The following is a 27,683-nucleotide window of genomic DNA, read 5'->3' on the forward strand; positions in this document are numbered from 1 at the left end:
TAGTGCTCTTTAAGAAAATTCATTGGCACTATTAAGGGTCTCAGGAGCTGGTAAGTTTCCATTGGTGAGTGATGGTGGTAGATAAAATTAGAGCTGCAGCAGGTCATTTTAGCAACTATTAGATAAAACTGGTCTCAGGTCACAACGGGCAGTTGCAGCAGCTGGACTTGGAGAGAATTACACTGCGGGAGCAGTGTCATTTGTCCTGAGTGCTTTTCTACCCCCTACCCCCACTATTTTAGTTAGGTATAACAAGAATGACCCAATTTGTATGATCAACTTTCACAAAGCATAGAACAGTAGGAAAAGGGTCTGTTTCTGCAGAAGGTATAGACGTTGAGAGCCATTTTGTGTATTTATTCCTCCCTTTCTTCCTCCGTGAATGATTAAAATGTTCTGTATGATTTTTAGTGATAAGAAAGATTAAATGCTACTCATTGTAGTAAGTGTAATCTCACACTTGCAGATCAAAAGGCACACAGTTTAAAAAACCTTTGTTTTTTTACACATCAGAGTGGTATGCTACTCATCTGTAGTAAGTGGAATCTATACACCTGCAGACCAAAAGACGCAAGGTTTCAAAAATCTTTGTGCTTTTTACACATCAAACAGAATGGTACATTTTTCAAAAGTTAAAAAAAAAACCTCATTCACATATTGCAACTAGCAAAAATGACATTCCCCAGTGTGAAAATCAGGCTTGAGAGAATTCTTACATGTAAAGACAAAATTAAGAAGACTTTGCAGGGGACCGCGGGATTCCCGCCCGCACTGCCGGAGCTGTCCCCTACCAGGGTTTGCGCTGGAGTTTTGAATGTACTTAACAGTGTCTTATGGTAAAAACAAAATTTCATCCACCAAATATTTGTTGAGCGCCCACTACCTGCCAAGCACAAACAAAACCATTCAAAACCACGAAATCGTCTTCACTTTCCCCGGATCCAGCAGCCTCCCCATTAAGGTTCGCACAAGCTATTGCGCCAACGCTCCTCCAGAGCGCGTCTTAAGATAAAAGAACGCGACAGGTTGCCCCGCCCCATTTCGCGAGCCTCGTGCGTCAACGTCATCCCATATAGAAAACAGACAGACGTAACCTACGGTGTCCCGCTAGGAAAGAGAGGTGCGTCAAACAGCCACAAGTTCCGCCCACGTAAAAGATGACGCTTGGTGCGTCAGCCGTCCCTGCTGCCCGGTTCCTTCTCTTTGGGGTCGGGGTCTAGCTAGAGCAGGTGTTGGTTTAGGAGGTGTGTGTTTTTGTCTTTCCCACCCTCTCTCCCCACTACTTGCTCTCACAGTACTCGCTGGAGGTGAACAAGAAAAGACCTGATAAACATTAACCAGAAGAAAAGGAGGGAAACAACCGAAGCCCGTAGGGAGCTCTGGAACTCAGGAGGCGCGCGCTAGGGGCCGGGCACTGGGCGTGGTCGCGGCGGGCCCGGGGCCGGGGCGGGCCGGGGGCGGGGCTGGGGCTGCGGTTGCGGTGCCTGCGCCCGCGGCGGCGGAGGCGCAGGCGGTGGCGAGTGGGTGAGTGAGGAGGCGGCGACCTGGCGGGTGGCTGTTGGGGGTTCGGCTGCCGGGAGGAGGCGCGGGTAGCAGCGGGGGCTCTCCTCCGAGCTCGACACATTTTTACTTTCCCTCTCATTTCTCTGACCCAAGCTGGGTGTTGGGCTTTCGCCTCTAGGACTGGTGGAATTGCCTGCATCCGGGCCCCGGGCTTCCCCGCGGCGGCGGCGGCGCAGGGACGAGGGATGGGGATTTGGCCTCTTCCTTGCTTTCCCGCCCGCAGTACCCGAGCTGTCTCCTTCCCGGGGACCCGCTGGGAGCGTTGCCTCTGCGGGCTCGAGAGAAAGGAGTCTCGGGTACCGAGAGGCCTCGCCTGGGGGAAGGCCGGAGGGTGGGCGGCGCGCGGCTCCTGCGGACTAAGTCGGGGTTCGGTAGGAACCCGAGATGGTCCCTGCCGGCGAGGAGATCATGCGGGATGCAATGGGGGTGTGGAGACGCCTGCAGAATTTCAGCCCAAGCTTCCAGAGAGTGCTGATGACTTGCATATGAGGGCAGCAATGCAAGTCGGTGTATTCCCCATTCTGTGGGACATGACCTGGTTGCTTCACAGCTCCGAGATGACACAGACTTGCTTAAAGGAAGTGACTGCTGTGACTTGGGCATCACTTGACTGATAGTAATCAGTTGCCTAAAGAAGTGCACAGATTACATGTCCGTGTCCACATTGGGTCGATCTGGCCGCGATGAACACCACCAGGCTTTGTATTCAGAAACAGGAGGGAGGTCCTGCGCTTTCCCAGGAGGGGTGGCCCTTTCAGATGCAATCGAGATTGTTGGGCTCTGGGAGTGTAGTTGCCTGGTTGTGGCAGTTGGTAAATTCCTATTCAAACTGTTGCCATGCACCAGTTGTTCACAACAAGGGTACATAATCTGTCTGGCATTACTTCTACTTTGTACAAAGGATCAAAAAAAAAAGAGATACTGTTAGATATGATTTTTCTCAGACTTTGGGAAACTTTTAACATAATCTGTGACTATCACAGAAACAAGACTATCATATAGGGCATATTAATAACCTGGAGTCAGAATACTTGAAATACGGTGTCATTTGACACGGGCACTGTTGTCACCACCTCTGCCAAACCCTGTCACTTTAGGAAAACCCTGAATCAGTTGGAAACTGCTTCATGCTGATAGTACATCTGAAACAAAAACGAGAGCAATTACCACATTCCAGATTGTTCACTAAGCCAGCATTTATCTGCTCTAGGAAAAAATGACAAGCAACTTATGAAGTTGATAAAATATTTTGTTTGGCTATATTGGCACTCCAAAATTTGCTTTCAGAGAAACAAAGTAAACCAAGGAGGACTTCTGTTTTTCAAATCTGCCCTTGGGTTCTATTCTACGTTAATTAGGTAGTTCCCAGGAGGACTAGGTCAGCCTACCTATTGTCTGAGAAACTTGGAACTGTGAGAAATGGCCAGATAGTGATATGAACTTCACCTCCCAGTCTTTCCTGATGTTGAAGATTGAGAAAGTGTTGTGAACTTTCTGGTATTGTAACAGTTCACTGTCCTTAAAGTGGTCCTGGGCAGCTCCTGTTGTGGAAAGTGGACGGTTTAGGATCCTGCTTCACTTTGGGCTGGGAGAAAATAAACAGCATGGTTACAAGTATCCAGAGCCAGGTTGGAGAAGGTGGCTTACACCTGTAATGCCAGAGCTTTGGAAGGCGGAGGCAGGAGGATCACTTGAAGCCAGGAGTTCAAGCTCAACCTGGGCAACATAGACCCTGTCTCTACAAAAAATTAAAAACTTAGCCGGGCGTGGTGGTGTGCACCTGTAGTCCTAGCTACTTGGGAGGCTGAGGCAGGAGGGTCATTTGAGCCCAAGAGTTTGAAGTTACAGGGAGCTATGATCCTGCCAGTGCATTCCAGCCTGGATGACAAAACGAGACCCTGTCTAAAAAACAAGAAGTGAGGGCTTTATGATCGGAGAATTTTCACTGCAATAGCAGTGGACCAACCACCTTTCTAAATACCAATCAGGGAAGAGATGGTTGATTTTTTAACAAACGTTTAAAGAGAAAGCAAAACCTGAAACTTAGCACTCTACTAACAGTTTTAGCAGATGTTAATTAATGTAATCATGTCTCCATAGATGAGATTATTTCCAGAAAGTGTATTGGGAAATCTCTCAACCCTGTGAGCAAGCCACCGTCTCTCTCAGTTTGAATCTTGGCTTCCCTCAAAAGACTGCTAATGTTTGGTAACTCTCTGGAGTAGACAGCACTACATGTACATAAGATAGGTACATAAACAACTATTGGTTTTGAGCTGATTTTTTTCAACTGCATTTGCATGTATGGATTTTTCTCACCAAAGACGATGACTTCAAGTATTAGTAAAATCATTGTACAGCTCTCCTGATTATACTTCTCTGTGACATTTCATTTCCCAGGCTATTTCTTTTGCTAGGATTTAAAACTAAGCAATTCGGTATACGATTTTTGTCCTTCATTTTCTTTCTTATTCTTTTTTTTTTTTTTTTTTTTTTTTTTTGAGACAGTCTCTCTCTCTGTCACCCAGGCTGGAGTGCCTTGGAGCCATCTCAGCGCATTGCAGCCTCTTTGCCCCCTGGGTTCAAGAGATTCTCCTGCCTCAGCCTCCCGAGTAGCTGGGATTACAGGTGTCTGCCACCACACCCAGCTAATTTTTGTGTTTTTAGTAGAGGTGGGGTTTCACCATGTTGGCCAGGCTGGTCTTGAACTCCTGACCTCAGGTGATCCACCTGCCTCAGCCTACCAAAGAGCTGGGATAACAGGCATGATCCACCATGCCCGGCCCATTTTTTTTTTCTTATTCTGTTAGGAGTGAGAGTGTAACTAGCAGTATAATAGTTCAATTTTCACAACGTGGTAAAAAGTTTCCCTATAATTCAATCGGATTTTGCTCCAGGGCTCAGTTCTGTTTTAGGAAATACTTTTATTTTCAGTTTAATGATGAAATATTAGAGTTGTAATATTGCCTTTATGATTATCCACCTTTTTAACCTAAAAGAATGAAAGAAAAATATGTTTACAATACAGTTTTATGGTTGTATGTTAACTTAATTCATTATGTTGGCCTCCAGTTTGCTGTTGTTAGTTATGACAGCAGTAGTGTCATTACCATTTCAATTCAGATTACATTTCTATATTTGATCATTGTAAACTGACTGCTTAAATTGTATTAAAAACAGTGGATATTTTAAAGAAGCTGTACGGCTTATATCCAGTGCTGTCTCTTAAGACTATTAAATTGATATATTTAAAAGTAAATATTACCTAAATGAATTTTTGAAATTAAAAATACACGTGTTAAAACTGTCTTTGTGTTCAGCCATTTCTGTACATACTTAGAGTTAACGGTTTTGCCAGGCTCTGTATGCCTACTCATAATATGATAAAAGCACTCATCTATTGCTCTATAAATAGAAGTCAGTGCTTTCCATCAGACCGAACTCTCTTGACAAGATGCGGATAAAATTCTTTGAGTAAAATTGTTTACTTTGTCATACATTTACAGATCAAATGTTAGCTCCCAAAGCAATCATATGGCAAAGATAGGTATATCATAGTTTGCCTGTTAGCTGCCTTGTATTGCTATTATTATAGACTTCACAGTTTTAGACCTGCTTAGATGAAATTGTAGTTCTTTTTACTTTCAGTCTTAGATAACAAGTCTTCAATTATGGTACAATCACACATTGCTTAGGAATGCACCATTAGGCGATTTTGTCATTATGCAAACATCATAGAGTGTACTTACACAAACCTAGGTAGTATAGCCTTTATGTACCTAGGCCATATGGTATAGTCTATTGCTCCTAGGCCACAAACCTGTACAGCTGTTACTGTACTGAATACTATAGACAGTTGTAACACAGTGGTAAATATTTATCTAAATATATCCAACAATATATCCAAACATAGAAAAGGTACAGTAAAAGTATGGTATAAAAGATAATGGTATACCTGTATAGGCCACTTACCGCGAATGGAGCTTGCAGGACTAGAAGTTGCTCTGGGTGAGTCAGTGAGTGAGTGGTGAATTAATGTGAAGGCCTAGAACATTACTGTACACCACTGTAGACTTTATAAACACGGTATGCCGAAGCTACACCGAATTTATCTTCACAGTTTTTCTTCAATAAAAAATTATAACTTTTTAACTTTGTAAACTTTTTAATTTTTTAACTTATAAAATACTTAGCTTGAAACACAAATGCATTGTATAGCTATACAAAAATATTTTTTCTTTATATCCTTATTCCAGAAGCTTTTTTCTATTTTTAATTTTTTTTTTTTTTTTACTTGTTAGTCGTTTTTGTTAAAAACTAAAACACACGCTTTCACCTAGGCATAGACAGGATTAGGATCATCAGTATCACTCCCTTCCAGCTCACTGCCTTCCACCTCCACATCTTGTCCCACTGGAAGGTTTTTAGGGGCAATAACACACATACAGCTGTCACCTCCTATGCTTTCTGTTGAATACCTCCTGAAGGACTTGTCTGAGGCTGTTTTAACTTAAAAAAAAAAGTAGAAGGAGTACACTCTAAAATAACAATAAAAGGCATAGTATAGTGAATACATAAACCAGCAACATAGTAGTTTATTATCAAGTGTTGTATACTGTAATAATTGTATGTGCTATACTTCAAATAACTTGCAAAATTGTACTAAGACCTTATGATGGTTACGGTGTCACTAAGCAATACCATATTTTCAAGTCCATTGTAATCTAATGGGACCACCATCATATATGCAGTCTACCATTGACTGAAACGTTACATGGCACACAACTGTATTTGCAAGAATGATTTGTTTTACACTAATATCACATATGATGTACCTTTTTAGAGTGATATGTTTATGTGGATTAAGATGTACCAGTTGAGCAAGGGGACTAAGAGCCCTGGGTTCTGTCTTGGATGTGAGCTTTTATGCTCTTCTCATCATGACTGTTTTCTCATTAAGTTCAAAGGCTTGAACAGGCCCTATTTAGCCCTTCTGTTTTCTACATGTTCTAAATAACTAAAGCTTTTAAATTCTAGCCATTTAGTGTAGAACTCTCTTTGCAATGATAAAATGCTGTATTGGTTTCTTGGCTAGCATATTAAATGTATCTTTGTCTGGATATTTCAATGTCGTTTTAAACATCAGGATCGGGCTTTAGTAGTCTCATAACCAGAGAGTTCACTGAGGATACAGGACTGTTTGCCCATTTTTTTGTTATGGCTCCAGACTTGTGGTATTTCCATGTCTTTATTTTTATTTTTATTTTTTTTGACCTTTTCGCAGCTTTAAAGTATTTCTGTTGGTAGGTGTTGTATTACTTTTCTAAGATTACTGTAACAAAGCACCACAAACGGAGTGGCTTTAAACAACAGCAATTTATTCTCTCACAATTCTAGAAGCTAGAAGTCTGAAATCAAAGTGTTGACAGGGGCATGATCTTCAAGAGAGAAGACTCTTTCCTTGCCTCTTCCTGGCTTCTGGTGGTTACCAGCAATCCTGAGTGTTCCTTTCTTACCTTGTAGTTTTCAGCAATCCAGTATCTGCCTTTTGTCTTCACATGGCTGTCTACCCTTTGTCTCTGTGTCTCCAAATCTCTCTCCTTATAAACACAGCAGTTATTGGATTAGGCCCCACTGTAATCCAGTATGACCCCATTTTAACATGATTACACTTATTTCTAGATAAGGTCACATTCACATACACCAAGGGTTAGGAATTGAGCATACCTTTTTGGGGGACTCAATTCAACCCACAAGTGTCAGTCTCTAGCTGAGCCTTTCCCTTCCTGTTTTCCTCCTTTTTAGTTGCTATGGGTTAGGGGCCAAATCTCCAGTCATACTAGAATTGCACATGGACTGGATATTTGGGAATACTGCAGGTCTATTCTGTGAGCTTTAGTATGTAACATTTAATATCAGTGTAAAGAAGCCCTTTTTTTAGTTCATTATTTCTTTGAATTTCTAAATGTATGCCCTGAATATAAGTAACAAGTTACTATGTCTCATAAAATGATCATATCAACAAACATTTAATGTGCACCTACTGTGCTAGTTGAATGTCTTTATCCTGATAGGAGATAACAGGATTCCACATCTTTGACTTAAGAGGACAAACCAAATATGTCTGAATCATTCGGGGTTTTGATGGATATCTTTAAATTGCTGAACCTAATCATTGGTTTTATATATCATTGTTTAGATATCTCCGGAGCATTTGGATAATGTGACAGTTGGAATGCAGTGATGTCGACTCTTTGCCCACCGCCATCGCCAGCTGTTGCCAAGACAGAGATTGCTTTAAGTGGCGAATCACCTTTATTAGCAGCTACTTTTGCTTACTGGGACAATATTCTTGGTCCTAGAGTAAGGCACATCTGGGCTCCAAAGACAGAACAGGTACTTCTCAGTGATGGAGAAATAACTTTTCTTGCCAATCACACTCTAAATGGAGAAATCCTTCGAAATGCAGAGAGTGGTGCTATAGATGTAAAGTTTTTTGTCCTGTCTGAAAAGGGAGTGATTATTGTTTCATTAATCTTTGATGGAAACTGGAATGGGGATCGCAGCACATATGGACTGTCAATTATACTTCCACAGACAGAACTTAGTTTCTACCTCCCACTTCACAGAGTGTGTGTTGATAGATTAACACATATAATCCGGAAAGGAAGAATATGGATGCATAAGGTAAGTGATTTTTCAGCTTATTAATCATGTTAACCTATCTGTTGAAAGCTTATTTTCTGATACATATAAATCTTAGTTTTTAATTATATGCAGTGAACATCAAACAATAGATGTTATTTATTTTACATTTACCCTATTAGATACAAATACATCTGGTCTGATACCTGTCATCTTCGTATTAACTGTGGAAGGTAGGAAATGGTAGCTCCACATTACAGATGAAAAGCTAAAGCTTAGACAAATAAAGAAACTTTTAAATCCTGGATTCTTCTTGGGAGCCTTTGACTCTAATACCTTTTGTTTCCCTTTCATTGCACAGTTCTGTCTTTCACTTACTACTATGTGTAAGTATAACAGTTCAAAATAATAGTTTCATAAGCTGTTGGTCATGTAGCCTTTGGTCTCTTTAACCTCTTTGCCAAGTTCCCAGGTTCATAAAATGAGGAGGTTGAACAGAATGGTTCCCAAGAGAATTCCTTTTAATCTTACAGAAATTATTGTTTTCCCCTAAATCCTGTAGTTGAATATATAATAGTATTTACATTTCAGTATAGTTTTGGTATATCTAAAGAACACATTGAATTCTCCTTCCTGTGTTCCAGTTTGATACTAACCTGAAAGTCCGTTAAGCATTACCAATTTTAAAAGGCTTTTGCCCAATAGTAAGGAAAAATAATATCTTTTAAAAGAATAAATTTTTACTATGTTTGCAGGCTTACTTCCTTTTTTCTCACATTATGAAACTCTTAAAATCAGGAGAATCTTTTAAACAACATCATAATGTTTAATTTGAAAAGTGCAAGTCATTCTTTTCCTTTTTGAAACTATGCAGATGTTACATTGACTGTTTTCTGTGAAGTTCCTTTTTTTTCACTGCCGAATAAAGGTTGTTTTGATTTTATTTTGTATTGTTTATGAGAACATGCATTTGTTGGGTTAATTTCCTACCCCTGCCCCCATTTTTTCCCTAAAGTAGAAAGTATTTTTCTTGTGAACTAAATTGCTACACAAGAACATGTCTATTGAAAAATAAGCAAGTATCAAAATGTTGTGGGTTGTTTTTTTAAATAAATTTTCTCTTGCTCAGGAAAGACAAGAAAATGTCCAGAAGATTATCTTAGAAGGCACAGAGAGAATGGAAGATCAGGTATATGCAGATTGCATACTGTCAAATGTTTTTCTCATGGAATGTATCTGTATAAGGTTGATGGCTACATTTGTCAAGGCCTTAGAGACATACAGAGTAAGCCTTAATGGAGCTTTTATGGAGGTGTACAGAATAAACTGGAGGAAGATTTCCATATCTTAAACCCGAAGAGTTAAATCAGTAAACAAAGGAAAATAATAATTGCATCTACAAATTAATATTTGCTCCTTTTTTTTTCTGTTTGTCCAGAATAAATTTTGGATAACTTGTTCATAGTAAAAATAAAAAAATTGTCTGTGATAAGTTCTTTAAGGTACTACTTCTCGAACTTTTCCCTAGAAGTAGCTGTAACAGAAGGAGAGCATATGTACCCCTAAGGTATCTGTCTGGGGTGTAGGCCAGGTCCACACAATATTTCTTTTAAGTCTTATGTTGTATCTTTAAGACTCATGCAATTTACATTTTATCCCATGATATAACTATTTTAATATTAAAATTTGTCAATGATATTTCTTACCCTCTCCTCTAGGAAAATGTTCCATGTTTATCCCTTGGCTTTGAATGCCCCTGAGGAACAGACACTAGCGTTTGAGAAGCATGGTTACAAGGGTGTGGCTTCCCCTGCAGAAACTAAGTACAGACTATTTCAGTGTAAAGCAGAGAAGTTCTTTTGAAGGAGAATCTCCAGTGAAGAAAGGGTTCTTCACTTTTACTTCCATTTCCTCTTGTGGGTGACCCTCAATGCTCCTTGTAAAACCCTGATATTTTAAACATGGCTGTTTTGCCTTTCTTTGCTTCTTTTTAGCATGAATGAGACAGATGATACTTTAAAAAAGTGATTAAAAAAAAAAAAGCTTGTGAAAATACATGGCCATAATACAGAACCCAATACAATGATCTCCTTTACCAAATTGTTGTGTTTGTACTTTTGTAGATAGCTTTCCAGTTCAGAGACAGTTATTCTGTGTAAAGGTCTGACTTAACAAGAAAAGATTTCCCTTTACCCAAAGAATCCCAATCCTTATTTGCTGTTCAATAAGCAGGGTCCCCAGGAATGGGGTAACTTTCAGCACCCTCTAACCCACTAGTTATTAGTAGACTAATTAAGTAGACTTCGCAAGATGAGGAAACTTAGAACCAAGTAAAATTCTGCTTTTATTGGGATTTTGTTTTTTCAAACCAGAAACGTTTAATTAAGTTGACTACTATTAATGAATTTTGGTCTCTCTTTTAAGTGCTCTTCTTAAAAATGTTATCCTACTGCTGAGAAGTTCAAGTTTGAGAAGTATAAGGAGGAACAGAAACTTGAGAGATTTTCTTTTAGAGCCTCTTCTGTATTTAGCCCTGTAGGATTTTTTTTTTTTTTTGGTGTTGTTGAGCTTCAGTGAGGCTATTCATTCACTTATACTGATAATGTCTGAGATACTGTGCATGAAATACTATGTATGCTTAAACCTAAGAGGAAATATTTTCCCAAAATTATTCTTCCTGAAAAGGAGGAGTTGCCTTTTGATTGAGTTCTTGCAAATCTCACAACGACTTTATTTTGAACAATACTCTTTGGGGATGATGCATTAGTTTGAAACAACTTCAGTTGTAGCTGTCATCTGATAAAATTGCTTCACAGGGAAGGAAATTTAGCACGGATCTAGTCATTATTCTTGTTAGATTGAATGTGTGAATTGTAATTGTAAACAGGCATGATAATTATTACTTTAAAAACTAAAAACAGTGAATAGTTCTGGAGGTTACTAAAGGATGATTTTTTTTTTAAATAAAACTTTCAGCATTATGCAAATGGGCATATGGCTTAGGATAAAACTTCCAGAAGTAGCATCACATTTAAATTCTCAAGCAACGTAATAATATGGGGCTCTGAAAAACTGGTTAAAGTTACTCCAAAAATGGCCCTGGGTCTGACAGAGATTTTAACTTAAAGATGCTTATGAAGACTTTGAATAAAATCATTTCATAAAATAAGTGAGGAAAAACAATTAGTATTAAATTCATCTTAAATAATGTATGATTTAAAAATATGTTTCACTAAAAATTCATAGACATTTGACAATTTCATTTATATCTCAAAAAATTTACTTACCCAAGTTGGTCACAAAACTGATGAGACTGGTGGTGGTAGTGAATAAATGAGGGACCACCCATATTTGAGACACTTTACATTTGTGATGTGTTATACTGAATTTTCAGTTTGATTCTATAACCTACAAATTTCAAAATTACAATTTCAAGATGTAGTAAGTAGTAATATTATCTTGAAATAGCTCTAAAGGGAACTTTTCTGTTTTATTGATTCTGAAAATACATGTGCTGGTTTTGATTTGCATTTGGGTAGATTATACTCTTATGAATATGGAGGTTAGGTATTGATTCAAGTTTTCCTTACCTATTTGGTAAGGATTTCAAAGTCTTTCTGTGCTTGGTTTTCCTCATTTTTAAATGTGAAATATATTGATGACCTTTAATTAACAATATTTTTATCTCAAATAAATTTTAAAGGAGATCCTTTCTAAAAGAGGCATGATGACTTAATCATTGCATATAACAGTACACGGTAAACCAATGATTCCATACTCTCTAAAGAATAAAAGTGAGTTTTAGGACTGGGCATGGTGGATCACCTGAGGTCAGAAATTTGACACCAGCCTGGCCAACATGGCGAAACCCCGTCTGTACTAAAAATACAAAAATTAGCCGGGCATGGTGGCGACACCTATAGTCCCAGCTACTTGGGAGGCTGAGACAGGACAGTGACTCGAACCCGGGAGGAGAGATTGCAGTGAGCTGAGATCATGCCATTGCACTCCAGCCTGGGCAACAAGAGCAAAACTCCATCTCAAAAAAAAAAAAAAAAAGAAAGAAAGAATAAAAGCTTTGTATTGCGTATAAATCCTTTAGACACGTAGTAGACTTGTTTGATACTGTGTTTGAACAAATTATGAAGTATTTTCATCAAAGAATGTTATTGTTTGATGTTATTTTTATTTTTTATTGCCCGGCTTCTCTCATGTGATTTTCTTCACTTCATGTCACTTTATTGTGCAGGGTCAGAGTATTATTCCAATGCTTACTGGAGAAGTGATTCCTGTAATGGAACTGCTTTCATCTATGAAATCACACAGTGTTCCTGAAGAAATAGATGTAAGTTTTATATTTTTAAATGAGAGCAATTATACCCTTTATCAGTTTTTTGGGGTTATAGTATTATTATGTATATTATTAATATTCTAATTTTAATACTAAGCACTTTGTCATACATACTATTCACATACAGTATTAGCCCCTTTAACAAATAAGCACACACAAAATCCTGGATTTTATGGCAAAACAGAGGCATTTTTGAAATTTATTTCCTTCATTTCACTACTTTTATAATTCCTAAAAGTGGGAGGATCCCAGCTCTTATAGGAGCAATTAATATTTAATGCAGTACCTTTTGAAACAAAACTGTGTGCAAAAGCAGTAGCCATTAATGGAAGTTTACTTATAGTCACAAATTTAGTTTCTTTAATCATTTGTTGAGGACGTTTTGAATCACATACGATGAGTGTTAAGAGATACCTTTAGGAAACTATCCCTGTTGTTTTCTGATTTTGTCATTTAGGTTAGTCTCCTGATTCTGACAGCTCAGAAGAGGAAGTTATTCTTGTAAAAATTGTTTAACCTGCCTGACCAGCTTTCACATTTGTTCTTCTGAAAGTTTATGGTAGTGCACAGAGATTGTTTTATGGGGAGTCTTGATTCTCGGAAATGAAGGCAGTGTGTTATGTTGAATGCAGACTTCAGAAAACTTGTATATTAAAAGTGTTATTTCAACACTATGTTATAGCCAGACTAATTTTTTTTATTTTTTGATGCATTTTAGATAGCTGATACAGTACTCAATGATGATGATATTGGTGACAGTTGTCATGAAGGCTTTCTTCTCAAGTAAGAATTTTTCTTTTCATAAAAGCTGGATGAAGCAGATACACATCTTATGTTCACCTATGACAAGATTTGGAAGAAAGAAAATAGCAGACTGTCTACCTAGATTGTTCTAGGGACAACATTGCATATTTGAACTGTTGCTTAAATTTGTGTTATTTTTCACTCATTATATTTCTATAATATATTTGGTGTTATTCCATTTGCTATTTAAAGAAACTGAGTTTCCATAGTTCCCAGACAAGAAATCATGGCGCCTTGCTTGATTCTGGTTTCTCGTTTTACTTCTCATTAAAGCTAAAAGAACCCTTTCAAATTAAGTTGTACTATAGATTAACTTAAGTTATTTAGGCCTAGAACAAAATTATTCATATTTATATTGATGTTTTTCCATCCAGCAGTGGAGTTTAGTCCTTAAGAGTTTGTGCCCTTAAACCAGACTCCCTGGGTTAATGCTGTGTACCCATGGACAAGGTACCTGAATTCTCTGTACACCTATTTCCTCATCTGTAAAATGACAATAATAGTAATAGTACCTAATGTATAGGGTTGTTTTAAGCATTGAGTAAGATAAATAATATAAAGCACTTAGAACAGTGCCTGGAACATAAAAACACTTAATAATAACTAATAGCTAACGTTTCCTGTTTACATTTCTTCTAGAAACAGCCAATATTTGTTGAGTGCCTACATGTTAGTTCCTTTACTAGGTGCTTTACATGTATTATCTTATATTCTGTTTTAATGTTTCTTCACAGTTGCAGATTTTAATGAAATTTTACTTTTAAAAAAAGAGAAGTAAAAGGATGAAGTATTCACTTTTATGTTCACAGTCTTTTCCTTTAGGCTCATGATGGACTATCAGAGGCATGAGTGTGTTTAACCTAAGAGTCTTAATGGCTTGAATCAGAAGCACTTTAGTCCTGTATCTGTTCAGTGTTAGCCTTTCATACATCATTTTAAATCCCATTTGACTTTAAGTAAGTCACTTAATCTCTCTACTTGTCAATTTCTTCAGCTATAAAATGATGGTATTTCAATAAATAAATACATTAATTAAATGATATTTTACTAACTACTTGTGCTGTTCTAAGGCTCAATAAGAAAATTTATGTGAAAGGTCTCTAGAAAATGTAGGTTCCTATACAAATAAAAGATAACATTATGCTTATAGCTTTGGTGTTTATCATGTAAAGCTATTCTGAGTTATTTGAAGAGCTCACCTACTTTTTTTTGTTTTTAGTTTGTTAAATTGTTTTATAGGCAATGTTTTTAATCTGTTTTCTTTAACTTACAGTGCCATCAGCTCACACTTGCAAACCTGTGGCTGTTCCGTTGTAGTAGGTAGCAGTGCAGAGAAAGTAAATAAGGTAGTTTATTTTATAATCTAGCAAATGATTTGACTCTTTAAGACTGATGATATATCATGGATTGTCATTTAAATGCTAGGTTGCAATTAAAATGATCTAACAGTATAAGGAGGCAATGTAATCTCATCAAATTGCTAAGACACCTTGTGGCAACAGTGAGTTTGAAATAAACTGAATAGGAATCATTTATCAGTTTATTTTGATAGCTCGTAAATACCAGTGTCAGTTGTGTATAAATGGTTTTGAGAATATATTAAAATCAGATATTTAAAAAAAAATTACTCTTCTGTTTCCCAATCTTCAGCAAATCTGAAGGTAGTCATGTACTTTTGGTACTAGTTCCGAAGAAATGTTATTTGTTTATTCATCTTGATTTCATTGTCTTGGCTTCCTTCTAAATCTGTCCCTCCTAGGGAGGTATTGGGATTAAGTGGTCATTGATGATTATACTTTATTTGGTAATGTTTCTGACCCTTTCCTTCAGTGCTACTTGAGTTAATAAAGGATTAATGAACAGTTACATTTCCACGCATTAGCTAATAAACTAAAGGATTTTGAACTTTTCTTCACTGACCATTAGTTAGAAAGAGTTCAGAGATAAGTACGTGTATCTTTCAATTTTAGCAAACCTAATTTTTTAAAAAAGTTTTGCATAGGAAATACGTTGGAAATGATTATTTACTTTACAAAGATATTCATAATTTATTTTTTCTGTAATCAGCTATTTTGTATATTTACATAAGCCTTAATTTATCAAAATTATATTTCTCATATAACCATTTATGAAAGCTTATTATACCTCTGTCATTATATTGCATCTACAGACTAGTGATCTTATTCCTTCTGTTACCTCGAACAGGTGGCTTTCCATCTGTGACCTCCAAAGCCTTAGTTGCACAGAGGGACTGCCGAGCTGCTTTATGAAGGGAGAAAGGCTCCATAGTTGGGATTGTTTGTTTTGTTTTGTTTTGTTTTGTTTTTAACATTTTTCCCATCCTCCATCCTCTTGAGGCAGAATAGCTTACCTTTTATCTTGTTTTAATTTGAGAAAGAAGTTGCCACCACTCTAGGTTGAAAACCACTGCTTTAACATAATAACTCTGGATATGGTTTGAATTTCAAGATAGTGACATGCCTTTTTATTTTTCCTAATAGAGCTGTAGGTCAAATATTATTAGAATCAGATTTCTAAACCCCACCCAATGACCTGCTTATTTTAAATCAAATTCAATAATTAATTGATTCAATAATTCAATAATTTGAATAATTGAATTCAATTATTGAATAATTGAATAATTGATTCAATTAATTCAATAATTGAATAATTGATTCAATTAATTCAATAATTAATTCAAATTCTCTTCTTATTGGAGGATCTGAACATTCTTTGATATTTCTTACAACGAATTTCACATGTTGACCCACTAAACAGAAGCTATAAAGGTTCCATGGTCAAATAAGTCTGAGAAAGTCTGCATATTATATAATTCACCTGAAGAGTCACAGTATTACCCAAATGTTAAAGGTTTTGAGATGCCATACATTAAATTTACCAAGCATTTTCTAAATTTATTTGACCACAGAATCCCTGTTTTAAGCAACAACTGTTACATCCCATGGATTCCAGGTGACTAAAGAATACTTATTTCTTAGGATATGTTTTATTGATAATAACAATTAAAATTTCAGATATCTTTCTTAAGCAAATCAGTGGTCTTTTTACTTCATATTTTAATGCTAAAATCTTTTCTTTTATAGATAGTCAGAACATTATGCCTTTTTCTGACTCCAGCAGAGAGAAAATGCTCCAGGTTATGTGAAGCAGAATCATCATTTAAATATGAGTCAGGACTCTTTGTACAAGGCCTGCTAAAGGTATAGTTTCTGCTTATCACAAGTGAAACCACTTTTCTAAAATCATTTTTGAGACTCTTTATAGACAAATCTTAAATATTAGCATTTAATGTATCTCATATTGACATGCCCAAGAACTGACTTCCTTTACACAGTTCTGCGCATAGACTATATGTCTTATGGATGTATAGTTAGTATCATCAGTGAAACACCATAGAATACCCTTTGTGTTCCAGGTGGGTCCCTGTTCCTACATGTCTAGCCTCAGGATTTTTTTTTTTTTAACACGTGCTTAAATCAGGTTGCACATCTAAAATAAGATCATTTCTTTTTAACTAAATAGATTCGAATTTTATTGAAAAAAATTTTAAAACATCTCCAAGAAGCATATAGGATTTAAGCAATTCTTATATATGTGTACTAAAATATATATATTTCTATATGTAATATATATTAGAAAAAATTTGTGTTTTTCTTTTATTTGAGTCTACTGTTCAGGGAGCAAAACAGAGAAATGTAAATTAGCAATTATTTACAATAATTAAAGGGAAGAAAGTTGTTCACCTTGTTGAATCTATTATTGTTATTTCAATTATAGTCCCAAGACGTGAAGAAATAGCTTTCCTAATGGTTATGTGATTGTCTCATAGTGACTACTTTCTTGAGGATGTAGCCACAGCAAAATGAAATAAAAAAATCTAAAAATTGTTGCAAATACAAGTTATATTAGGCTTTTGTGCTTTTCAATAATGTACTGCTATGAACTCAGAATGATAGTATTTAAATATAGAAACTAGTTAAAGGAAACATAGTTTCTATTTGAGTTATACATATCTGTAAATTAGAACTTCTCCTGTTAAAGGCATAATAAAGTGCTTAATACTTTTGTTTCCTCAGCACCCTCTCATTTAATTATTTAATTTTAGCTCTGAAAGGGACCTATAGCAGATGCCTAGAGGAAATTTCAAAACTATGATCTAATGAAAAAATATTTAATAGTTCTCCATGCAAATACAAATTATATAGTTTTCCAGAAAATACCTTTCACATTATACAAAGATGATTATCACAGCATTATAATAGTGAAAAAATGGAAATAGCCTCTTTCTTCTGTTCTGTTCATAGTATATGGCACAGTACCTCATACGCAGTAGGTTATTATTACATGGTAACTGGCTACCCCAACTGATTAGGAAAGAAGTAAATTTGTTTTATAAAAATACATATTCATTGAGATGCATAGAATAATTAAGAAATTAAAAGACACTTGTAATTTCAAATCCAGTGAATACCCACTGTTAATATTTGGTATATCTCTTTCTAGTCTTTTTTTCCCTTTTGCATGTATTTTCTTTAAGACTCCCACCCCCGCTGGATCATCTCTCCATGTTCTAATCTGCTTTTTTCACAGCAGATTCTAAGCCTCTTTGAATATCAACACAAACTTCAACAACTTCGTCTTTAGATGCGAAATAATAAATTCATTTTTATTTACTTAACCACTTCCTTTGGATGCTTAGGTTGTTCTGATGTTTTGCTATTGAAACCAATGCTATACTGAACACTTCTGTCACTAAAACTTTGCACACACTCATGAATAATTTCTTCTTTTTTTTTTTTTGGAGACAGAGTCTGGCTCTGTCCCCCAGGCTGGAGTGCAGTGGTGTGATCTCAGCTCACTGCAAGCTCCGCCTCCCGGGTTCACGCCATTCTCCTGTCTCAGCCTCCCGAGTAGCTGGGACTACAGGTGCACGCCACCATGCCCCGCTAATTTTTTTGTATTTTTAGTAGAGACAGGGTTTCACTATGTTGGCCAGGATGGTCTTGAACTCCTGACGTCATGATCCACCCACCTCGGCCTCCCAAAGTGCTAGGATTACAGGCTTGAGCCACTGCGCCCAACCTCTCATGAATAATTTCTTAGGATAAATTTTTAGAGATGGATTTGCTAAATCAAAGATCATTTTTTAAAATTAAAAAACAATTATTCATATCGTTTGGCATGTAAGACAGTAAATTTTCCTTTTATTTTGACAGGATTCAACTGGAAGCTTCGTGCTGCCTTTCCGGCAAGTCATGTACGCTCCATATCCCACCACACACATAGATGTGGATGTCAATACTGTGAAGCAGATGCCACCCTGTCATGAACATATTTATAATCAGCGTAGATACATGAGATCCGAGCTGACAGCCTTCTGGAGAGCCACTTCAGAAGAAGACATGGCTCAGGATACGATCATCTACACTGACGAAAGCTTTACTCCTGATTTGTACGTAATGCTCTGCCTGCTGGTACTGTAGTCAAGCAATATGAAATTGTGTCTTTTATGAATAAAAACAAAACAGAAGTTGCATTTAAAAAGAAAGAAAGATTACCAGCAGAATTATGCTTGAAGAAACATTTAATCAAGCATTTTTTTCTTAAATGTTCTTCTTTTTCCATACAATTGTGTTTACCCTAAAATAGGTAAGATTAACCCTTAAAGTAAATATTTAACTATTTATTTAATAAATATATATTGAGCTCCTAGGCACTGTTCTAGGTACTGGGCTTAATAGTGGCCAACCAGACAGCCCCAGCCCCTACATTGTATATAGTCTATTGTATAACAGTTATTGAACGGACTTATTAACAAAACCAAAGAAGTAATTCTAAGTCTTTTTTTTCTTGACATATGAATATAAAATACTGCAACACTGTTAAAATATATTAATAGAACATTCTTTTACTTTGCATTTTATATTGTTATTCACTTCTTATTTAAAAAGAAAAGTCTGATCAGTAAATTCAAAAAGAAAAGTAATGATAATTAATTGTTGAGCATGGACCCAACTTGAAAAAAAAATGATGATAATCTATAATCCTAAAACCCTAAGTAAACACTTAAATGATGTTCTGAAATCAGGAAAAGAATTATAGCATACTTTTGTGGTTCTCTTTTATCAGTTGAAAAAAGGCACAGTAGCTCATGCCTATAAGAACAGAGCTTTGGGAGTCCAAGGCAGGCGGATCACTTGAGGCCAGGAGTTCCGGACCAGCCTGGGCAACATAGTGAAACCCCATCTCTACAAAAAATAAAAAAGAATTATTGGAATGTGTTTCTGTGTGCTTGTAATCCTAGCTATTGAGAAAGCTGAGGCAGGAGGATCTTTTGAGCCCAGGAGTTTGAGGTTACAGGGAGTTATGATGTGCCAGTGTACTCCAGCCTGGGGGACAACGAGACTCTGTCTTATTTAAAAAAAAAAAAAAAATAGTGCTTGCAATAATGCCTGGCACATAGAAGGTAACAGTAAGTGTTAACTGTAATAACCCAGGTCTAAGTGTGTAAGGCAATAGAAAAATTGGGGCAAACCAGCCTGACCTGTGTATCTACAGAATCAGTTTGAGCTTAGGTAACAGACATGTGGAGCACCAGTAATTACACACTAAGTGTTAACCAAAAGCATAGAATAGGAACATCTTGTTCAACGGCCCCCAGCCTTATATATCTCAAGGTGCAGAAAGATGACTTAATATAGGACCCATTTTTTCCTAGTTCTCCAGAGTTTTTATTGGTTCTTGAGAAAGTAGTAGGGGAATTGTTTTAGAAAATGAATTGGTCAAACTGAAATTCCATGTCAGTAAGTTTTTATATATTGGTAAATTTTGGTAGACATGTGGAAGTTTTCTAATTAATCTGTGCCTTGAAACATTTCCTTTTTTCCTAAGTGCTTAGAATTTTTTCCGTTTTTTGATTGGTTGCTTGGGAGCTTTTTTGAGGAAATTTAGTGAACTGCAGAATGGGTTTGCAACCATTTGGTATTTTTGTTTTGTTTTTTAGAGGACGTATGTGTATTTTAACATTTCTTAATCATTTTTAGCCAGCTATGTTTTGCTGATTTGACAAAGTACAATTAGACAGCTATTCTCATTTTGCTGATCATGACAAAATAGTACCCTGAATTTTTAAATTTTGCATCCAGCTCTAAATTTTCTAAACATAAAATTGTCCAAAAAATAGTATTTTCAGCCACTAGATTGTGTGTTGTTAAGTCTATTGTCATAGACTCATTTTACTTTTAAGTATATGTTTTTACATGTTAATTTCGTTTGTTACTTTTAATTTTAACTTTTTAAAATAATTCAAGTCATTGCCAATACATGAAAAATTGGTCACTGGAAATTTTTTTTTAACTTTTATTTTAGGTTCATGTGTACATGTGCAGATTTGTTATAGAGGTAAATTGCGTGTCATGAGGGTTTGGTGTACAGATGGTTTCATTACCCAGGTAATAAGCATAGTACCCAATAGGTAGTTTTTTGATCCTCACCCTTCTCCCACCCTCAAGTAGGCACTGGTGGTGTTGTTTCCTTCTTTGTGTCCATGTGTACTCAGTGTTTAGCTCCCACTTAGAAGTGAGAACATGCGGTATTTGGTTTTCTGTTCCTGGATTAGTTTAGGATAATGGCCTCTAGCTCCATCTGCTTTTTATGGCTGCATAGTATTCCATGGTGTATATGTATCACATTTTCTTTATCCAGTCTACCATTGATAGGTATTTAGGTTGATTCCCTGTCTTTGCTATCATGAATAGTGCTGTGATGAACATACACATGCATGCGTCTTTATGGTAGAACAATTTGCATTCCTTTAGGTATATACAGAATAATGGGGTTGCTAGGGTGAATGGTAGTTCTATTTTAAGTTATTTGAGAAATCTTCAAACTGCTTTTCACAATAGCTAAACTAATTTACAGTCCCACCAGCAGTGTATAAGTGTTCCTTTTTCTCCACAACCTTGCCAACATCTGTGATTTTTTGACTTTTTAATAATAGCCATTCCTAGAGAATTGATTTGCAATTCTCTAATTATTAGTGATACTGAGCATTTTTTCATATGCTTTTTAGCTGTGTGTATATATTCTTCTGAAAAATGTTCATGTCCTTTGTCCAGTTTGTAGTGGGGTGGGTTGGTTTTTGCTCGTTAATTAGTTTAAGTTCCTTCCAGATCCTGCATATCCCTTTGTCGGATACATGGTTTGCAGATATTTTTCTCCCATTGTGTAGGTTGTCTTTTACTCTGTTGATAGTTTCTTTTGCCATACAGGAGCTCGTTAGGTCCCATTTGTGTTTGTTTTTGTTGCAGTTGCTTTTGGCGTCTTCATCATAAAATCTGTGCCAGGGCCTACGTCCAGAATGGTATTTCCTAGGTTGTCTTCCAGGGTTTTTACAATTTTAGATTTTACATTTATGTCTTTAATCCATCTTGAGTTGATTTTTGCAAATGGTACAAGGAAGGGGTCCAGTTTCACTCTAATTCCTATGGCTAGCAATTATCCCAGCACTATTTATTGAATACGGAGTCCTTTCTCCATTGCTTGTTTTTGTCAACTTTGTTGACGATCAGATGGTTGTAGGTGTGTGGCTTTATTTCTCGGCTTTCTATTCCTCATTGGTCTATGTATCTGTTTTTATACCAGTACCCTGCTGTCCACGTTCCTATAGCCTTTTAGTATAAAGTTGGCTAATGTGATGCCTCCAGCTTTGTTCTTTTTGCTTAGGATTGCTTTGGCTATTTGGGCTCCTTTTTGGTTCCATATTAATTTTAAAATAGTTTTTTCTGGTTTTGTGAAGGATGTCATTGGTAGTTTAGAGGAATAGCATTGAATCTGTAGATTGCTTTGGGCAGTATGGCCATTTTAACAATATTAATTCTTCCTATCTATGAACATGGAATGTTTTTCCATGTGTTTTGTGTCATCTCTTTATACCTGATGTATAAAGAAAAGCTGGTATTATTCCTACTTAATCTGTTCCAAAAAATTGAGGAGGACGAACTCTTCCCTAATAAGGCCAGCATCATTCTGATACCAAAACCTGGCAGAGACACAACAGAAAAAAGAAAACTTCAGGCCAATATCCTTGATGAATATAGATGCAAAAATCCTCAACAAAATACTAGCAAACCAAATCCAGTAGCACATCAAAAAGCTGATCTACTTTGATCAAGTAGGCTTTATCCCTGGGATGCAAGGTTGGTTCAACATACATCAATAAGTGTGATTCATCACATAAACAGAGCTAAAAACAAAAACCACAAGATTATCTCAATAGCTGGGGAAAAGGTTGTCAATAAAATTTAACATCCTTCATATTAAAAACCTTCAGTAGGTCAGGTGTAGTGAGTCACACCTGTAATCCCAGCACTTTGGGAGGCCAAGGCGGGTGTATCTCTTAAGCCCAGTTGTTCAAGACCAGCCTAGGCAGCATGGTGAAACCCCATCTCTACAAAAAAAAAAAAAAAAAAAATTAGCTTGGTATGGTGGCATGCACCTATAGTCCCAGCTACTCAGGAGGTTGAGGTGGGAGGATTGTTTGCGCCGAGAAGGCAGAGGTTGCAGCGAGCTGAGATTATGCCACTGCACTCCAGCCTGGGCAATGGAGTGAGACCCTGTCTCAAAAAGAAAAATCAAAAACAATCCTAAACAAACTAGGCATTGAAGGAACATGACTCAAAAAATAAAAACCATCCATGACAGACCCACAGCCAGTATCTTACCAAATGGGCAAAAGCTGGAAGTATTCTCCTTGAGAACTGTAACAAGACAAGGATGCCCACTGTCTCCACTCCTTTTCAGCATAGTTCTGGAAGTCCTAGCCAGAGCAATCAGGAAAGAGAAAGAAAGAAAAGACATTCAGATAGGAAGAGAAGAAGTCAAACTATTTCTGTTTGCAGGCAGTATAATTCTGTACCTAGAAAATCCCATAGTGTCTACCCAGAATCTCCTAAATCTGTTAAAAATTTCAGCAAAGTTTTAGCATTCTCTATACTCCAACACCTTCCAAAGTGAGAGCAAAATCAAGAACACAGTCCCATTCACAATAGCTGCAAAAAGAATAAAATACCTAGGAATCCAGCTAACCAAGGAGGTGAACGATCTCTACGAGAATTACAAAACACTGCTGATAGAAATCAGAGATGACACAAACAAATGGAAATGTTCTTTTTTAACACCTTGCTTCATCTAATTCACTTAGGATTAAGATACTCATTCAGTGGAACAGGTATAATAAGGCCACTTGACTGAAATATAAGCCTTATTCTTTTTCCAGAGCCCAAGGAGGGGCAGTATCAGTGCCCAGTCAATAATGATGAAATGCTGGTATTTTTCCCCTTTACAGTTTCTTTCTTCTGTAGTGTGGTACACTCATTTCTTAAGATTAGGAAACTTGAACTACCTTCCTGTTTGCTTCTGCACACACCCATTCTCTTTTTTTGCCACTGGTCAGGTATAGGATGATCCCTACCACTTTCAGTTAAAATCTCCTTCTCTTATTAAATGTTCTCTTACCCCTCTGGCCTGAATAGAACCTAGGGAAAATGGAAGAGAAAAGATGAAAGGGAGGTGGGGCCTAGGAAGGGAATAAATAGTCCTGTTTGTTTGTGTGTTTGCTTTAGCACCTACTATATCTTAGGTGCTGTGTTAGGCACACGTTATTTTAAGTGGCCATTATATTGCTACTTCTCACTCTGGTCGTTGCCAAGGTAGGTAGTACTTTCTTGGATAGCTGGTTCATGTTACTTACAGATGGTGGGCTTGTTGAGGCAAACCCAGTGGACAATCATCAGAGTGTGTTCTCTAATCTCACTCAAATTTCTCTTCACATTTTTTGGTTTGTTTTCGTTTTTGATGGTGGTGGTTTATTTTTGTTGCTGGTTTTTTTTGTTTGTTTGTTTTGCTTTTGAGATGGCAAGAATTGGCAGTTTTATTTATTAATTGCCTAAGTGTCTCTACTTTTTTTAAAAGATGAGAGTACTAAAATAGATTGATAGATACATACATACCCTTATTGGGGACTGCTTATATTCTTTAGAGAAAAATTGCATATTAGCCTGACAAATACCAGTAAAATGTAAATATATCCTTGAGTAAATAAATGAACGTATATTTTGTATCTCCAAATATATACATCTATATTCTTACAAATATGTTTATATGTAATATCAATTTATAAGAACTTAAAATGTTGGCTTAAGTGAGGGATTGTGGAAAGTAGCATTATATAGCCATTTCAACATTTGAACTTTTTTCTTTTCTTCATTTCCTTCTTTTCTTCAGGAATGTTTTTCAAGATGTCTTACACAGAGACACTCTAGTGAAAGCCTTCCTGGATCAGGTAAATGTTGAACTTGAGATTGTCAGAGTGAAATGATATGTTTTCATTTTTAATATATCCTACAATGCCTGTTTTATATATATATTCCCCTGGATCATGCCCCAGAGTTCTGCTCCACAGTTGCAGTTAAGTTAGTTACACTACAGTTCTCAGAAGAGTCTGTGAGGGGATGTCAAGTGCATCATTACATTGGATGCCTCTTGTCCTAGATTTATGCTTCGGAAATTCAGACCTTTGTTTACAACATAATAAATATTATTGCTATCTTTTAAAGATATAATAATAAGATATAAACTTGACCACAGCTACTGTTTTTTGAAACATAGAATTCATGGTTTACATGTATCAAAGTGAAATCTGAGTTAGCTTTTACAGATATAATATATATATATATTTATGCTACAATGCTTGTACTATATATGTAGTACAAGTATATATGTGTATGTGTGTGTATATAGTACAAGTGTATATACATATTACCAACACTGTAGGATATATATATATATATATATGTTTATATATTTAAAAAAGTTATAAACTTAAAACCCTATTATGTGGAGTATATGTTATATATGATATGTAAAATATATAACATATACTCTGACAAATAGGGTATAATATATTTTTTATATATTTTTAACATATATAAAACATGATAGAATTAAGAATTAAGTCCTAATCTGTTTTATTAGGTGCTTTTTGTAGTGTCTGGTCTTTCTAAAGTGTCTAAATGATTTTTCCTTTCGATTTATTAATGGGGAAGAGCCTGTATATTAACAATTAAGGATGCAGCATTCCATACTTCAAACAACAAACATTTTAATTCAAGCATTAACCTATAACTCAAGTAAGTTTTTTTTTTTTTTTGAGAAAGGGAGGTTGTTTATTTGCCTGAATTGAGTCAAAAATATTTTTAAAATATAGTGTACTTATTTAAATGATAACATCTTTATTGTTTCATTCTTTTAAAAAATATCTACTTAATTACACAGTTGAAGGAAATTGTAGATTATATGGAACTTATTTCTTAATCTATTACGATTTTGTTGTAATAACATTCTGGGGATCAGGCCAGGAAACTGTGTCATAGATAAAGCTTTGAAATAATGAGATCCTTATGTTTACTAGAAATTTTGGATTGGATCTATGTGGTCTGTGATATATTGCATAAGTTCAAGGAAAATTCGTAGGCCTGGAATTTCATGCTTCTCAAGCTGAAATAAAATCCCTCCCACACTCCACCTCATCACATGCACACATTCTACTCCTACCTACCCACTCCACCCTCTGCAAAAGTACAGGTATATGAATGTCTCAAAACCATAGGCTCATCTTCTAGGAGCTTCAATGTTCTTTGAAGATTTGGGCAGAAAAAATTAAGTAATATGAAATAACTTACATATGAGTTTTAATAGTGAAGTAAACATGGATGTATTCTGAAATAGAATGCAAAATTTGAATGCATTTTTAAAGATAAATTAGAAAACTTCAAAAAACTGTCAGAGTGGCTGGGCGTGGTGGCTTAAGCCTGTAATCCCAGCACTTTAGGAGGCCGAGGTGGGTGGATCACGAGGTCAGGAGATTGAGACCATCCTGCCAACATGATGAAACCCCGTCTCTACTAAGTATACAAAAATTAGCTGGGCATGGCAGCGTGTGCCTGTAATCCCAGCTACTTGGGAGGCTGAGGCAGGAGAATCGCTTGAACCCGGGACGTGGAGGTTGCAGTGAGTCAAGATTGCGCCACTGCACTTTAGCCTGGTGAGAGAGCTAGACTCCGTCTCAAAAAAAAAAAAACAAACAAAATCAGATTGTTCCTACACCCAGTGCTTCTATACCACACTCCTGTTAAGGGGCATCAGTGGAAATGGTTAAGGGGATGTTTAGTGTGTATTGTGTGTATTGTGTGCCAAGCACTGTCAACACTGTCATAGAAACTGCTGTACGAGTAGGATGCGAGCAAATCGTGTATTGAAATGGTTCCTCTCCCTTCAGGTCTTTCAACTGAAACCTGGCTTATCTCTCAGGAGTACTTTCCTTGCACAGTTTCTACTTGTCCTTCACAGAAAAGCCTTGACACTAATAAAATATATAGAAGACGATACGTGAGTAAAACTCCTACACGGAAGACAAACCTTTGTACATTGTTTTTTGTTTTGTTTCCTTTGTACATTTTCTGTATCATAATTTTTGCGCTTTTTTTTTTTTTTCATTATTTTTAGGCAGAAGGGAAAAAAACCCTTTAAATCTCTTCGGAACCTGAAGATAGACCTTGATTTAACAGCAGAGGGCGATCTTAACATAATAATGGCTCTGGCTGAGAAAATTAAACCAGGCCTACACTCTTTTATTTTTGGAAGACCTTTCTACACTAGTGTGCAAGAACGAGATGTTCTAATGACTTTTTAAATGTGTAACTTAATAAGCCTATTCCATCACAATCATGATCACTGCTAAAGTAGCTCAGTGGTGTGGGGAAACGTTCCCCTGGATCATACTCCAGAGTTCTGCTCTCAGCAATTGCAGTTAAGTAAGTTACACTACAGTTCTCACAAGAGTCTGTGAGGGGATGTCAGGTGCGTCATTACATTGGATGTCTCTTTTCCTAGATTTATGCTTTTGGGATACAGACCTATGTTTACAATATAATAAATATTATTGCTGTCTTTTAAAGATATAATAATAGGATGTAAACTTGACCACGACTACTTTTTTTTAAATATATGATTCATGGTTTACATGTGTCAAGGTGAAATCTGAGTTAGCTTTTACAGATATTAGTTGACTTTCTATCTTTTGGCATTCTTTGGTGTGTAGAATTACTGTAATACTTCTGCAATCAACTGAAAACTAGAGCCTTTAAATGATTTCAGTTCCACAGAAAGAAAGTGAGCTTGAACATAGGATAAGCTTTAGAAAGAAAATTGATCAAGCAGATGTTTAATTGGAATTGATTAT

General features: G+C 36.4%; 1 protein-coding gene across 3 annotated transcripts; it reads left to right on the plus strand.

The window, feature by feature from the left end:
- The first annotated feature begins 1,087 nt into the window (after positions 1-1,087).
- C9orf72 (C9orf72-SMCR8 complex subunit) lies at positions 1,088-27,424 on the plus strand. 3 transcript variants are annotated; one of them, XM_032164217.2, is made up of 11 exons: positions 1,088-1,244; positions 7,763-8,250; positions 9,338-9,397; positions 12,458-12,553; positions 13,278-13,342; positions 14,637-14,709; positions 16,468-16,584; positions 18,601-18,836; positions 24,668-24,725; positions 26,721-26,830; positions 26,948-27,424. In XM_032164217.2, the coding sequence occupies exons 2-11, from the start codon at positions 7,807-7,809 to the stop codon at positions 27,132-27,134; spliced, it is 1,446 nt and encodes a 481-aa protein (XP_032020108.1). In that variant the 5' UTR covers positions 1,088-1,244; positions 7,763-7,806; the 3' UTR covers positions 27,135-27,424. The 3 variants fall into 3 exon arrangements, 2 of the variants coding, with proteins under 2 accessions (XP_032020108.1, XP_032020106.1); XR_004249829.2 differs by lacking the exons at positions 1,088-1,244; positions 26,948-27,424 and adding exons at positions 1,456-1,524; positions 25,489-25,572 and having other exon boundaries at positions 26,721-26,804; XM_032164215.2 differs by lacking the exon at positions 1,088-1,244 and adding an exon at positions 1,456-1,524.
- Positions 27,425-27,683: the final 259 nt, after the last annotated feature.

This window comes from Hylobates moloch, unplaced genomic scaffold, assembly GCF_009828535.3.
Source record: "Hylobates moloch isolate HMO894 unplaced genomic scaffold, HMol_V3 SCAFFOLD_10, whole genome shotgun sequence".
In the NCBI taxonomy this organism is placed as follows: Eukaryota; Metazoa; Chordata; class Mammalia; order Primates; family Hylobatidae; genus Hylobates; species Hylobates moloch.

Coding starts and splice junctions, on each gene's coding strand:
- C9orf72 (XM_032164217.2), top strand. CDS start 7,807: ATGTCGACTCTTTGCCCACCGCCATCGCCAGCTGTTGCCAAGACAGAG. Junction 8,251..9,337: donor GAAGAATATGGATGCATAAG/GTAAGTGATTTT, acceptor TCTCTTGCTCAG/GAAAGACAAGAAAATGTCCA. Junction 9,398..12,457: donor CAGAGAGAATGGAAGATCAG/GTATATGCAGAT, acceptor TTTATTGTGCAG/GGTCAGAGTATTATTCCAAT.